The 14,634-nt window shown below is 40.6% G+C and overlaps 2 protein-coding genes and 1 long non-coding RNA gene across 3 annotated transcripts in view; 1 reads left to right on the forward strand and 2 right to left on the reverse strand.

Annotated features, from left to right (window-relative positions):
- The window catches only part of prpf4bb (pre-mRNA processing factor 4Bb), a 12,671-nt gene extending 5,951 nt beyond the window's left edge, over positions 1 to 6,720 (reverse strand). The window contains exons 1-5 of the mRNA XM_007258978.3: positions 6,486 to 6,720; positions 3,426 to 4,667; positions 2,214 to 2,369; positions 1,957 to 2,112; positions 1,531 to 1,612 (exon numbers count right to left, since the gene is read on the reverse strand). Of these exons, the coding sequence (XP_007259040.2) occupies positions 1,531 to 1,612; positions 1,957 to 2,112; positions 2,214 to 2,369; positions 3,426 to 4,667; positions 6,486 to 6,682 (1,833 nt within the window). The 5' untranslated portion in view covers positions 6,683 to 6,720. The remainder of the gene's footprint in view (positions 1 to 1,530; positions 1,613 to 1,956; positions 2,113 to 2,213; positions 2,370 to 3,425; positions 4,668 to 6,485) is intronic.
- The window catches only part of LOC125780989 (uncharacterized), a 21,478-nt gene continuing 13,486 nt past the window's right edge, over positions 6,643 to 14,634 (forward strand). The window contains exons 1-3 of the long non-coding RNA XR_007424034.1: positions 6,643 to 6,709; positions 9,186 to 9,305; positions 9,786 to 9,842. This is a non-coding gene — a long non-coding RNA (uncharacterized LOC125780989). The remainder of the gene's footprint in view (positions 6,710 to 9,185; positions 9,306 to 9,785; positions 9,843 to 14,634) is intronic.
- Positions 9,844 to 14,634, reverse strand: part of gli3 (GLI family zinc finger 3) — a 174,694-nt gene continuing 169,903 nt past the window's right edge. Inside the window, exon 15 of the mRNA XM_022662267.2 lies at positions 9,844 to 13,994. Within this exon, the coding sequence (XP_022517988.2) occupies positions 11,746 to 13,994 (2,249 nt within the window). The 3' untranslated portion in view covers positions 9,844 to 11,745. The remainder of the gene's footprint in view (positions 13,995 to 14,634) is intronic.

The following is a 14,634-nucleotide window of genomic DNA, read 5'->3' on the forward strand; positions in this document are numbered from 1 at the left end:
CGCCGAGTGGTCCAGCGATCCAGTTGCTGCTACTATGAAAGGGAGGTTGCCTTTTCGAACCCTGTTCATGTAGCTCTGCCATCAGCTACCGGCGATCAGAGGGAGCACAATTGGCCCTGCTCCCTCCAGGTAGGTAAATGGCCCTCTCTCCCCATCACGCTCAAAGGTGGCGCCGGGCCGCACGAGGTGTCTGTAAGCGGATGTACGCTAACAGAACCTAGCTGCTTTCCTCCGAGTGCACTAGCCGCTCAGGATAAGATGTATCAGCAGCAGCTCGAAAAAAGGGGTGACTGACTTCACATGTGTCACCGTGCGTCCACACCGAACGCGACGCGAGCGACAAAGCAGCCGGAAGTAATTCATTTTCAATGAGAGCGAGCGACACTGGGCGACAGGCAGCGACGCGGCGCGACGCGATGCGAAGCGGGCGGTTTGAGCGACGCGAGAGAGTTGACCAGAACTTAACTTTATGCAAATGAGCAGCGACGCGCGGCGGCGACTACCAATCAGAAACAGATTCTCATATGTCCGGCCTGAAATCGCTGCTCTGATTTTCGGTTCCTACTGAAGATTTATTCCGCCAGCAAAACGGAGAGAACAGAACTGATCTGAGCTGATCTGAGGTAAAATACTCCACTACACCAGCAGCTACCCCACTATAGTACTATCCTTACAGAATTACCTTATTTAATAGAAAACTATATATTAAACTGAGGAAATTATTTATAAATTAACAGAACCTTTTATTGAAACAAAGGGAATTATTTATTAAAGTTAACATAACGATTTATTACAACTGAAGAAAGTAATTAATACATTTAACGTAACAATTTGTTCAAACTGAGGTATGGAATTTGAAACGATTTAGGTAAAACTGAGGGAATTATTCATTACATTTTACAGAAAGATTTATTAAAACTGAGGGAATTATTTATTAAATTAAGAGAAAGACTGTTTATTAAATCAAGAGGATGATTTAATATATTTAAGTAAACATTAATTACAAGAATTTATTTAATACATTAAGTTAACAATATTTGAAATTATGGACAAATTAAGAGAATGATTTACTACATTAAGAAAAATAATGTATTATATTTAAGTAAACCCATTTATTGTAATATGAAATAATTATGTTAAATAATTGTACTTAAAAATAGTTATAAAAGTTTTTAATGTTTAGGAATTGTGTAGAGAGGCTGAACCCTTGTTTCTGTATGTGCCGTATTTGGAAAACGCCCACCAGCGACAGCTCGTTCTGAGTGAGACACGCCCCCAAGCAACTCATCGCCTGTTGGACAGGCGACACAGAGCGATTTTATCGCGTTCGGTGTGAACGTACAGTCAGAGGACACATGTGCTCATCTGCACCCTCCAAGGGTCGCAGGCGCCACTGGTGAGGGGGACGCACAAAGGGGTGGGACAATTGGATAGTCAAATTGGAAGAAAATGGGAAAAGAAATCTGAAATAAATTATAAAAAAAAAAAAAAAAAAAAAAAAAAAATTGTTTTAAATTTGCATCTTTCTACCTGTACTATAGCCAACCGCTGCTGTCGTCGCTGTTCAATCAGAGCCTCTTCATCCTCCTCTTCTGCATCAAAATCCTCCATCCTTGAAAACATTACAAACACTTGTAAACATGGAGCACCAACATCAGAACAAAGCCCACACAATTAAGTTGTTTCTAATCTTATTACACACACAAAAAAAGAAGCTTCTAAGTTTCTAATCTTGCCATGCATGTCAGATTTTCTCTACACCACCAGATCTGATTCCATTTAACTAATCTTTCTGTTTAGATGACCGAGTCATTTAAGGACAACAAATATCTGACTAAAATCTGGTTATGTATGCAGTCAGGTGACTACATTAGATCTGTGGTGACTTACTGATTTATGTTACCACTGAATACAAGGTTTTAGGTTTAACATCATATGATCACATCATCTACTCACACTTCCTCAGAAGAGGAGTCTTGGTCCACCTTCATGCCCTCTGATAGACTCCCTTTGAACTTGTCTTCATCTCTGCTTCGCCTCCGCCTGCGCTCACGGTCCCTGGAGATAGAGCGACGAGGTCTGGCACGCCCAAACCGATCCCTCTCAGGGGACCTGTCATAAAAATTGTCCAGAGGTGTCAGTCAGTGTCCCTCTTATAGAGAGCTACTCTTTATTGTATTGTACAGAAATGTTTCATCCTTTTCATCTCTCACCTTCGCCTTAATGGAGATCGGCTCCGCCTTCTAGGTGAAGGACGAGACTGTCTTCGTGGTGAAACGGACCGTCTTCTGAGCGGTGAGCGGCTGACCCTGCGCCTCACTGGGCTGGAATCATGGGACCTCCCGATCCCATCTGCACGAGAACGCTTTCTGAAAATAGAAATTCCCATTAACTACCATTATAACATTATGATATAAGTCAGAAAACACAGTTTGATCCAAACTGCTGGTGGTCTACTTCCTTAAGTTTTTATACTGGTTTACCACAGCCAATTCATCTCATGATGAGAATCACATCTAAAAAGTAAAAAAAAAACACTTAACTCCTCAAACTTGTGGCTTTACAGTAGCGGAGTGCAGAGTTGAAAAGGTTTTCTAGTAAAATCTAATGCCCCTAATATATATAAAAATAATGTTGATCATTATAACGGCACTGTAACCTATAAGCTCTCTTGCTGTAAGCAACGCAAATTTAAAAATCACTTGTTATATCTGATAACTACGTAACTACTCAGAATGCAGTTTACTATTATAGGAATTCCTCTTCTAGTTTGATCATTTACTGGCAGGTTAATAATCTACCAAGATAATTGGTAATGACTCAAGATTAAGCAGAAGTAACAAAAAGGTCCATCAAAGAGAAGACTAGTCTGCATGTCTTACAAATGTAAGCTGCCATAATTTAAATGATGCAAACAAGAATGTTTAACCTAATAAATGCAGAATAGAGATTCAAGTCAAGGAAAGACAGCAGCCTTCAAGATAAGTTTTTCTATAGACTAAAAAGCTTTAGGCTATATAACAATAAATTATTCAGTAATATAATAGAGTTAGACAACTATGCAGGCCAAGTTAAATGCTGGCTTCAAAATAGGGGTGGGAAGTATGCCAAGTGTTTATCGTAACATGATCAATTTTAATTTCATGATACACAATATACTTCTGCATGTTTTATTAGAAAAAGTGTAATAAGTCAATTTCTTGACAATCATCAGGACAGGGGTAATGCTTTAGTTTAAGATCATCAAAGCACTTAGGATTACATAATCTATTTGATGTTTGTCATTACTGTATATCTTGTATGTATTTTTCTGTGTATCTGTACTAAATCCTCAAAAATCCATTGACTAAAACACTGAGATCCTGAACAAATGTAACCTTCTCCAATGAAAGTGCATTTTCACAGATAAAAAAAAAGTTTTGTACCTGATAGGTGAGTCTCTCCTCCGCTCAGCTGAGCGGCTGCGGGCCCTTCTGGCAGGCGACCTGTTCCTAGAGGGTGAGTGGCTCTGTTTGGAGCCCCGCTCGGTGGAGCCTGAAGGTTGTCGGTGAGCCTGCCGTTCTCTTTGCCGGGGGGAGGAACTGCGACGGCGTTGAGGGCTTGATGCTCGTCTGTGGTGTGGTGAGCGATTCTCCTTTCCTGACGAGGCATCTTTTGAAGGGGACTTTCCCGGCCGCTTTTCCTTATCAGTCTCTGAACGGGCTGGATGGGCCTCTTTGGAGCGAGACCGCCGATCACGTGAACGGCTTCTGCGTGACCCAGACCTCTGACCGGCCTGCTCCTGAGTCCTCCTCTCCTCTATTTGTGTTGGGGAGGAGCGCTTGTCAGAACGTCCTTTCTGTTCAGCTCTTCTTTCTGCTGAAGTGCGTCTCCGGTTGGATGGTGAAGAGGATTTTCTTCCCCTGTCTTTGGATCGGTCTCTGCTCTTGGAACGCTTCTTGTCTTCTGATCTGCTGTGCTCCTTGGTCTCCTCTTTGCTGGTTTTGGTCGTCTTTCCGGTTTTGCTGTCCCTGCCTGCCCTGTCTCTGGACCGACTGCGACGCTTACCACTAGCTTTAGTGGCTTCTGGCGATTCCCGTCTGGTTCTGCCCCCTCTGCTGCTCTGGTCCCTGGGTGAACGGGTTTTACCCCCACTGCCTTTCTGCCGCTGTTCCCCATTTCGTGCCCTCTGCCCATCTCCATCCTCCTCAGAGCCGGAGTTGTACCCTTGCAAGATAAGACCCATGCCTGACTGTACCTTCCCCTCCATCAGTTGACTGTCCAGTTCAGCCTTAATCAGTGCTCGCTGCTTCTCCAGATCCTCCAGTAGAGCCCTGTCATCCATGTTTGGGTTCTCAGAAGAAGGGGAGCCATCCTCAGGCTTCTTGTTGGCACCTCCTGAAGGAGATGCTGCCTCTTTGCGTCTGTGCTTCTTATGTTTATGTCTGTGTTTACGCTTGCGATCCTTATCCTCTTCTGACGCATGCTTATGCTTTTTGTGTTTGCTACGGTGCTTGTGTTTCTTCTTCTTGTGTTTGCTACCGCTGCTGCTGTGGTGTTTGGAGCGTTCGCCTTTGTTCTCTCCGTTCACCTCAGTTTGTTCCTCCCCCTCCTCTTCCTCATCTTCTTCTTCTGAAACGTCGCCGTTCTCATTCCCGCTCTTTTCTGGACTTTCTAAGTCTTCTTTCCTGGTGATATAAACAGATAAACAATATTAGAAGCAAAAACACACTTACAGCGTTTGTTTAGTTGAACACATAGATTAATACATTCACCCCCATAAAAAGGCATTAAATTCTACATGCAGTCCTTAATTCTACAGGTAGTTCTCGCATCACGGGGATGGCATTTCCAATAATGATGACATGCCATTAATGTAATAAACTGTGTACAATACATATTTTGGGATACTGTTGATAGTTTAAAAAATATATAAATTACAGAGAGCAGAATTAGGTAATTAGGTTTGATTAACCACCACTCTGTATAGGTCTCAGTATGCAATACAAAACAGTAATGACTTTAAAAGGGTTGTTTTTGTAAAAAGACTTTGTTTACAAAATAATTCCACATGTCCCTGTACAACTTTCATGTCTGCAATATTACCAAATTTTCAATGTAATACAAATCATAAAAAAAAATTGTTTGAGAGGAGGTGTGTCCAAACATTTGACTGGTACTGTAATTATATATAGCTTTTTGTATTCTAACTCAAGTGAAGACCTAAAGGAACAGTACTTGTCCTAAAGTATTATTGTATCTTAGGTAATTAACGACATTGCCTTACAAAAAAAAAGTCACAAATATTTAGTTGGAGCGCGTTTAGCTTTGATTGTGGCACACATTTGCTGTGGCATTGTTTCGATAAGCTTCTGCAGTGTCAAGATTTATTTCAATCCAGTGTTGAATAAATTTTTCAACAAGATCTTGCAGCATTAATGATGGTAGAGTCTGACCGCTGCACAAAGCTTCTCCAGTACATCCCAACGATTCTCAATGGGGTTAAGATCAGGACCCTGTGGTGAACAATCCATGTGTGAAAAGTGTGTCTGAACTTTTGTCTGGTGCTGTAACTGCAGACACCTTTTTGTACTCCAACTCAAGTGGAGGTCTAAGGGACGGTACATGTAATAAAATATTATTTTGCCTTAGGTAGTTAATGTTTACTTTAAATTCTTACATTAAATAGCTAACCTAGCTGCTTAGTTCATGTAAGTTACCAGCTGTTTTATACAACACATAACGCTAGCTAGCTAGCACTACTTTATATGAAACCTAGCTAAACAAGTATAGCTTTGGCTTATCTAGCTGAATGTGTTGTTCTGCTGGTTCTTAAACATGGGCTGCCTAATCAAACATAGCTGAACTTCACACATGTGGATCCAGCAGACCTTCAGCTTCCCACCACTCTGCTTCAATGTTTGGCTGTTTAAGTTTTACACACTACAAAAGAGTGAGGGGGTCTTTAACTTTAGTGTAGGACCCCAGTAAACGCTATTCAGCCACCTAGTAGTTTGTGAACGTTACAGCACAGCCGCTGTGTAGCTATGAAGACAGGCTAATGTTTGTGCTACGGTCGCTAGGTAAGGTTATTTAGGTAGCGTTAGCAAGCGAGCTAACGCTAGGTTAGCTAGCTCACAGGAAAGCGTGCTGTCCAAACACAGCCCAGTCAGCCGGGCTTCAGACTATACAAAATAATCTCACACATATCATACTTATAAAGTAAAGACCGCGAATCCTGTTTTATAATTTCATACGGTATAACCGTTCCCATAAGGTCGTTTAAACGAGAGATTTAAACCGGCTAGCTAGCTTACCGCTAGCTATAACAGGCTAGTTAACGTTAGCTGCTCATGTTAGCTAAGGCTAAACCGGAGAACAGAGCTGCGCGTTTCCCACAGAGCCCAATATCCTCCACTACCCTCTCTCTGCCTGAGAGAGAAACAGCCTCGCAGAGCCCGACCGCAGCCCGCTACACCGAGACACACCGAGCCCCGCGCTCTCACCCGTTATTCAGCCTCTCGCTTTGTAAATCCATCTCCACATCGGCCATTTTCTCCGAGCGCTGGCCGCTGTGTTTTTCTTCCTCCGCGGAGTTTAACGGTGGAGAGACTGAGCCCGGCTCCGGCTCCAGCCCGCTGCTGCTCCCTAGTGCTCTATCCCGGTCACTGCACCGCCGCTCACCCACCAACTCAACCACCATAGGCACGAACCATCAAAACAACGTTTGGTTAGTAGAAGGTTTTCTAACGTTTTTAGCTAGAAAGTTCAACTTCAAGTCTTTTTTATCTAGGTTTTTAAGCGTCCTGGAAACGCCGCTGCAACGTCCCTTTTGTCAATGTCGTAATCTTTAGTTTTGGGAATGTTATCTACTTTTAACATTTCCACAATGTTTCCACACGTCCTGCTGGGAACATCATGAAAAGAAACTTTGTAATAACATTGCGACGGTAACCTCACTGTAATCTCACTGAACGGTACTGTTAACGGTTAGACATTAGACATACGGGTAACATCGCTGCAACGGCCCCTGTGACAATGGTTTTTGGTAAAATAGTAACATTTTCATTAGATAGATGGATGGATGGATAGAAAGATATATGTAAGTATTTGTCCAGCTGGAAACGTTAACGTGATGCTATTATTATATCACATGTTTTCTGAACGTTAACGTTTTAGACATTCTGGTCATGTCGCTGCAACGCCACCATAGATACATAGAGGAATGTTGGGAATGTTAACTACATTTTCTTAACATTTAAGAAGAAAGAAACAAGAGGTTTCTGTGCAAATATCGGACAACTTAAAAATAATAATTTTGAGATATGCTAAGTCATGTTTTAAATAAACATGTTTATTATTAATCAATAACTATATTTTCAAATATGCTGTATCATTAGTTTGAGATATGTTAAAGTCAGTATTTTCAGTTGCTGCCTTTTTAGTTTTAGTTTTTAGTTATTCTTCAGTTGGATATGAATTGGGTGTGGATATTTTTCCTCTCAAAATAATAAAAAATATATTATAAAAAAATAAATTAAGTACTTATCATTATTTTGAGGTACTGACTCATGTTGTCGATGCTTTTATTTGTTACGGAGCCCGGGACGGGCCGTGGATTAAAAAAAATAAATCGAGTGAACGATAGCAGTTTGTGCTCACGTTTTTTTTTATTCGAGTGAACAATTTGCAGTTCGTGCTCACGATTTCTTTCATTATTTCACACGATTTCTGTAATTTTAGCGAACGATTTCTGTAATTCGAGCATTTCTTCCCCGCGCGCTGTGGAGACACCAAGACAAAATCTGCGCACTGTATTTTCTAGAGCTTTAATAATCAGCAGGTTTGTATATAACTGTATAATCAGAGCAGCCCTGTAACAGCCCTACTGAGGAAAATGCTCCTTTCCCTCCGAGCCTCTTGTCTTAGTGCACATAAAAAAACGTTCGCTCGAACTACAGAAATCGTGAGCACGAATAAAAGAAATGTGAGCACAAACTGCAAATCGTTCACTCGAATTATAGAAAACGTGAGCATGAACTGCTATATCTTCACTCGATTTAATAATTTTTTTATCCACAGCCCCTCTCGGGCTCCGTAATTTGTTAATATTAAGTGAATGGATATTATTTTGAGTTTGTAAATCGTTACAGTTATTTTGAGATTTCTTTGATTTGAGATTCATTATTTTTTAGATAAGTCATTATAGTGAATTGCTAGGTATTTTTTTGTTCAATTGCTATAAAATTATTTTGAGATATTAAGTCATTATTTTGATTGATTTTCTTGTTATTTATATGCTTTACCAGCCAGCTTTAAACACCAGGCTCAAAATGGTTCACTTACCTTCATCATTTACTTTTGTCCTCCGCATCGTCTAGAGTTCAACAGATGTCTAAATTCTACGGACTAAACATTTGTAAAAATAAAAAAGAAACTGATGAAGAAATTAAAAACCTGTCATTACCATCACCAAGCGCCATTACCATAACAACCAGGTATGTGTTAAAAAATATATGTTGCAATAATACAAATTATTATTGGTATCCCCAATACTACATACTACATAGAATAAAATGCACTATAGAGAATAAAATTCACAATATCTAATGAAACTGAATAAATATACCTTATGATCTGGTGGAAGACATGAATACGTAACATGCTCCTTTTTTTCAAAGCATTGTTCAAAATGTTTTCAAAGCATTGTTAATAATATGCAAACATTTTGTAAACATGAAAGTAAATAATACATTGTCTGCCTTTGTAAGTTATTATAAAAACATTAGAATGGTGATTTTTAAAAGAAAAATGCTCATCATTTTATTGGAGCAGAGAACTTCCAAGTTTGAGTTGTGAAAAAGCAAAAGTAGTAAAGCACTGATGTTTAAACATAATGAGTTTGGGTGCATTATCTTTGTGTTGCAATTAATAATATAATAGTTTTTTAAGTAAAGTATTCCTTACTCTAATAACCTGAGCACAAAAGGTAAACTTATTTTAAAATTACCCATTTAAGAGGTGAGCACACATAACAGCCACCACAAAGTTTTAATCATCTTTCCAAGTAAGAGGTGTGTTAATCCAAAAATGCTGACGACTGTATTTAAAAATACGTTATAGATTAGTTATTTAGTGGCAGCACAGTATCATAATCATATTCTCCAAATGTAGCATCTAAAAAGTTTCTTTTTCTCCTTTTTCAGTTGGTGTATGCTAGGACCATCAAAGGGTCACAGTGGAACATGGGTAGATGTCATTGCAGAAGAGTGATCTGATGCTGACCTATGCAAGGGGCACATCAGGTTCTAATAAGGGCTCCAAGGGTGAGTATCCTTGTTGGGTAATTGTAAGAAATAGGAAAAATTAAAGAAATGAACATCTAGTAGGCATACTTAAAGAAAAGGTGTGATGGTGTGACGTGTGAGGAATGGGACAGAGCCCTTCTCTATCATAAGGCTAGGCATTTAGGTAATGTGGAACTGGAGCCTTTAAATAGAGTAAACAAGTGTCTTTAAAAGAGAACTAATGGTTAAATGCGTAATTTCTGTCTGTATTGAAAATATGAAAATAATGCTGTGATTTATGTAATGTGAATGTTAATAATTTGCAGTAGTTAATTAAGCTTCAATTAAGCTCATTAAGAGTTCATAATGCCACAGATGTTTATTGGAGAAAAGGTTTAAAGTTCTTAGCTTTTATGAGTCAAAAACTTGTCTGTTTTGAATCCTCAGTGTGCTTCTTTGCCTTGCCATTGGGCACACCCTTACATCTTTTTTGCATTGTGTTCTTTTTTGCATTTACAGGTTCACAGTTAAAAAAATATGTTCACTAATACAAAAGACAAGCTTCTCAGACACCAGGTACATTATTTTCCTTTTTTATTAAAACCTTACAAAGATTTGTTGTGTTCTAATACAAAAGGGCATTCAGATGTTCCCTTTCAGGGGGTGCTATGCACCCTGACTCCGTACACCCCGAATCCCCTTAAATTTGAAGACAGGGCATTGAATTTCCTACTTGGTACGTATGCTCATTTTGGCCCATCTTCTCACAATACTCTCTCCTCTATACTCTACCAAAGGAATACATATTTACAAGTATAAAAAAGAGAAAGAACAAAAGGCAAGAAATGTGATGACCTAAAACAGCTTTCTCCAATATCTGAAACAGCTTTTTTCAGATGTCACATTTCTTCATGCCCCATTCGTACTAAAAGCATGTATGGTCACTGAACGTTATCTGAAGTTGTGGGCCTCTTGCCGCATTTTAGTATACACATTTTTGTAAGAATTCCTTATAAAAGATTGGCAGTGTTCCTTTTAATATCGGCAGGCACTAATAAGGCACATACCTTTGGCCCAAACCCCCTCCCTAGTCATTTCCTCAGGGAATGGATCGTACACTTTCAAAACAACAGAATGACACTGATACACAACTTCCAAAAAAAAAATAACTAAAGAAATCAAATAACCATACAAAAACAAACAGTACCTAATTGCTACAGCATGACTTATAAAACTGTACATATGCAGTTATGTACAGATTGTTCTTAATACTGTTAACAAATTTGCCAAATTTGAGTTTTCTCTTTGCATAAGAAAATGATGTCACTATGATGTCCCAACTTGCTTGACGTAAAGATTCAGAGGAACAGACTGATCAATACAGATACAAACAGAGAACTGATTCGTAATGCCAAGACTTGACGCTGTTCACCACGTTTTGTAACAAAACACAATACACAAATACAAAGGAAGTTACTTCTATTTGGCAAAATGTAAAATGATTTAATACCAATGCCTTTTTTGGCACATTTTGGCCATCATACTTAATTTTTTAGGCTTTGTGCAATGCGCATCATTCTGAGGTTTACTACAAATAACCTCATTTTTTTCCATTTTTGCCACAAAATGCACAGCTTGTCAAAAGCACCAGTCATTTAAACACAGTAAGCATGATGTAAATTGTAAAATCTTACAATGTAAAAAAAAAAAGCCTATTTACATGTATACAGTCATGGTAAATCGTGTAGCACAATTATTCACTATGGGACTTTGCTGTGTAGTACCCTTATGTAACAATATGGTCCCTCATATTTGAACTCAATGCAACTTAAATTTGAAGAATTTGTCAAAACACAATACAATTTAATAAGACGTGTGAAACCATTGTAACACTACCAATGTAAGACACGTATAAAACATCAATATAAAAGTGTGAATATAGTTAAAAAAATAAACACTAGGGCCTGTTATATGTAATATTTGACCCTGCCTTGACCTGATGACGGTTGGGTCAGGTTGTCTATTTGTCAATAGCCTCTGTAATATATGGTTCACTCAGAAGTAGACAGTGTATATGTATATTTGATCAGAAAACAAACATGCACATATACTGACAAAACGCAAAACAGCAATAATACACAGAATACTGTTTCAGAGTGATGGGAATGATACTGAAGTCACCCACTGTCATCTTAAAGCAATATAAAATGAACATTTAATCATTTATAATTCCAGGAACTGAAAGACTTTATGTATTTATATTTCTATTTACTGTATTTATATGGTTTCCGCAATTCTTGTCTCAAGGGTTGGTAAAACTGATACAAAATAGTGGACGTATATTTAAACCCCCATTTAAACTACTCTTGCTTGTGTGAAGCACTAAAACTTTCTTTCATTAATCCATATCTTATCCATATACATTACACTAGTAAAGTCTTTACTTCTTGTTACTTTCACTATTAGGGGGTCACAAAACCTACTGCATGATGGCAAGGAACTTGCTCTCTTCTGCGAGGGTAGTGAGGAGGGAGCTCATGTCTCCAATGGCCATGTTGTTGGTACCAGGAGGCAGGCTGTGAAACATGGCCGAGAGGTGAGGAGTTGTCAGCCGGGAAGAAGTCTGCGATAAACCATGGAGAACACTGGGACTCATGACATCAGACACCATGCTGCCCTGGTCAAAGTTATCCTCCAAGATGGAAGTGAAATCCAGACCAACGTTATCCAGAACATTGCCACCTGGACTGCCCTCCACTGTGCTGGTCACCTGGTCAGCCCCTGGGGACAGAAGATCCCCTGAGGGTTCACCCGATACCCCAGCTTCTATCTTCAAGGATTCCATTAGACACGGTTGGTGTACTACATTAAAGTTTGAAGTTGAGGACTCTCCTGGGTTAAAACACTCAGCAATGAAGGGCTGTTGCTGGATGGAAGAGCAAGTGTTGGCTTGTAGATGGTCTTCTACTTCTAGTTTCAGACCTGAGACTTGATTAGCAAGTGAGCAGCTGATGCTGTTTCCGTTTCTAAAACTTTGCTGCTGATAGGACTGTGCTTGGTGATTGCTGATGATCTGCTGGGTGGAATATTGCTGTTGTTGGGAAGAGCCTCGAGTGGTAGGTTGACAAGCCATAAGAGACTGGGGCTGGTGAGGGAGGTTGCCATTGATTTGACGTGTGCTTGCATGGTTTTGCATGGCTTGCTGAATGCAGTTTGGGTGGATTGGGCCCTGGGTAATCTGCAGAAAGTCTGGCTGGCCGAGGTTGTGTGTGCTGGAGTTATTTCTTCTTGTATCCCTACAGCTACCTGGAGTATTCTCCACCTTCACAACTGGGCTCATTGTGCAAGACAGCTGTTGGTTTGATTTTGACCTTTCTCTGTGTGGATCTGGGCAGTTGTGCCCGTTGGTCAGTCCAGCCCCATGATGGCCACTGGCCCTCTGATTAGGGACATGCTGGTCTGTGAAGTGCGAAGGGAACTGCTGTACAACCATATTTCCAAAGCGGCCAAATGGATTGCTTACGCTTCCACTCTGATTTGGCCCCCTCCCACATCTTTGATACTGTCGGGGAGGAGAAACCTCAGCACTGCCCGAGCTGACCTCATTCCACTGGATGGGCATACCATCTTTGCTGGGACTATGTGCACCTGGACCTTCCTGATTTTGTGGAGGAATATGGAAGTTCTGGGCCTCATCAGGACCCTGGTCAAAAGCAGTCTCATGGTTCTGTGCGTGAAGGTACTGCACCAATTCATCAGGCAAAATGTCCTCATCCCTAAATAACATAGACCCATCATGCTCCATGGCCAAAGCCTCAAGTGCTGATTGCTCCATGATGCTCGGAGGGCATGGGGAGAGCAGGCCCCTCTGGAGATTGCCCTGTGAGCGGGTGTAGTTCTGCAGACTCAAACCAATTCCTTCACCACGTGGACAGTGATCACCAACCAGAGAGGGTAAAGGGTGCATGTTATTCAGGCTGCTAAAACGCTGAATCTGGGGCAGTTCAAAGGTACTGGGATCTCTTCTCCTTACAGGGTCACTAGCTCTTCTGTCGCCATTACCTGGACCTTCCCCTGGGTAGAATGCCCTTTGCCTACCTATAAGACTGCTGTGTCCATTGGTACTACCATCACTGCAGCGTCGTGGTCTGATCAGTGGCGGCAGTGTAAGCTGGCTTGCATCTTGGCCATCCCTGGCTAGAGTAATGCGGGACTTCAAGTTCACCTGTTCCATGTTAGGTAAGGGTGTTGGAGGGGGTCCACCTGTTGCAGCTGCATACTTGGCCTTGAGATGATAGTGCTGTGCTGGGGTAAGGTTCAGCACTCCCCTTGATCCCATCCCACTTCCTCCCATACTTCCACTTCCACCACCCCAGCTTCCTCCTGGCACCAATCCACCTCCTCCACATTGGCTTGCTTCACTAGAACGTCGAGAGGCGTCGGTGGAAATGGGATCATAGGAGTCAGTAGCGCTGAGGTTGTGCAAGCGTCTGTGCTGACTGTGTTCAGACTGTGAGGTCTGACTGGAACGGCGACTGGAGAAACAGGGTGAGATGCCGGAGGAGCGACGGCTGCTGCTTAGGTAGGCAGAGCTGGTGGTGCTACCGCTGCTGTCACGGCGATCCCGCAGTAGACTCAGCATTGTCAGCTCTGTGCTGGACGGCTCAGGACGTGGAGGAGGCTGGGGCACCGGTACTCCCCCGCAGGTACCTCTGCCAGGACATGAGCCTAGGTGTGAGAAGGAAAAGTGTAAAAAGGAGTTGCCTAAATGGGTTGCATACTTTATATATTTATACATATTTATTAGTAAAACATACAGTACCAGTAACAAGTTTGGACATTATTTATGTTTCCCCCAAATAGACAATCAATACTTAGAAGACACAGGAAAATACTCTTATGTTGATAGCTGTTAACTTGTGGTTACTGAGGCTGTTAACTGTGCAACAGAGATAACCCTTGGTCTTCCATTTCTGGGTGGTTCTGATGAGAGCCAGTTTATCATAACATTTTAAAGGGTATTTTTGCGATTGCACTTAAAGATACTTTGACTGACTTTTATTTCTTAAAGTATTCCATAATATGGAATAAAACATTACACAAAAAAGTAAATACCAAGATGTGCAACTCTGTCATCTAAGCAAGAGGTGCTACTTTGAAGAATCTAAAATATAAAACACATTCTCGTTTGTTTAACACTTTTTGTTTATCAATAATTCAACATGATTTTATTCATATTTTGGAGTACTTTAGTATTAATCTAAAATGCCGAACATTAAAAAATTATGAAGACTTATTGAATTTAAGGTGTGTCCAAACTTTTGACTGGTACTGTATAAATTTTTAATGGATTACTTTAGGACACCAC

The sequence above is a fragment of the Astyanax mexicanus genome, chromosome 1 (assembly GCF_023375975.1).
Source record: "Astyanax mexicanus isolate ESR-SI-001 chromosome 1, AstMex3_surface, whole genome shotgun sequence".
NCBI lineage: Eukaryota > Metazoa > Chordata > Actinopteri > Characiformes > Acestrorhamphidae > Astyanax > Astyanax mexicanus.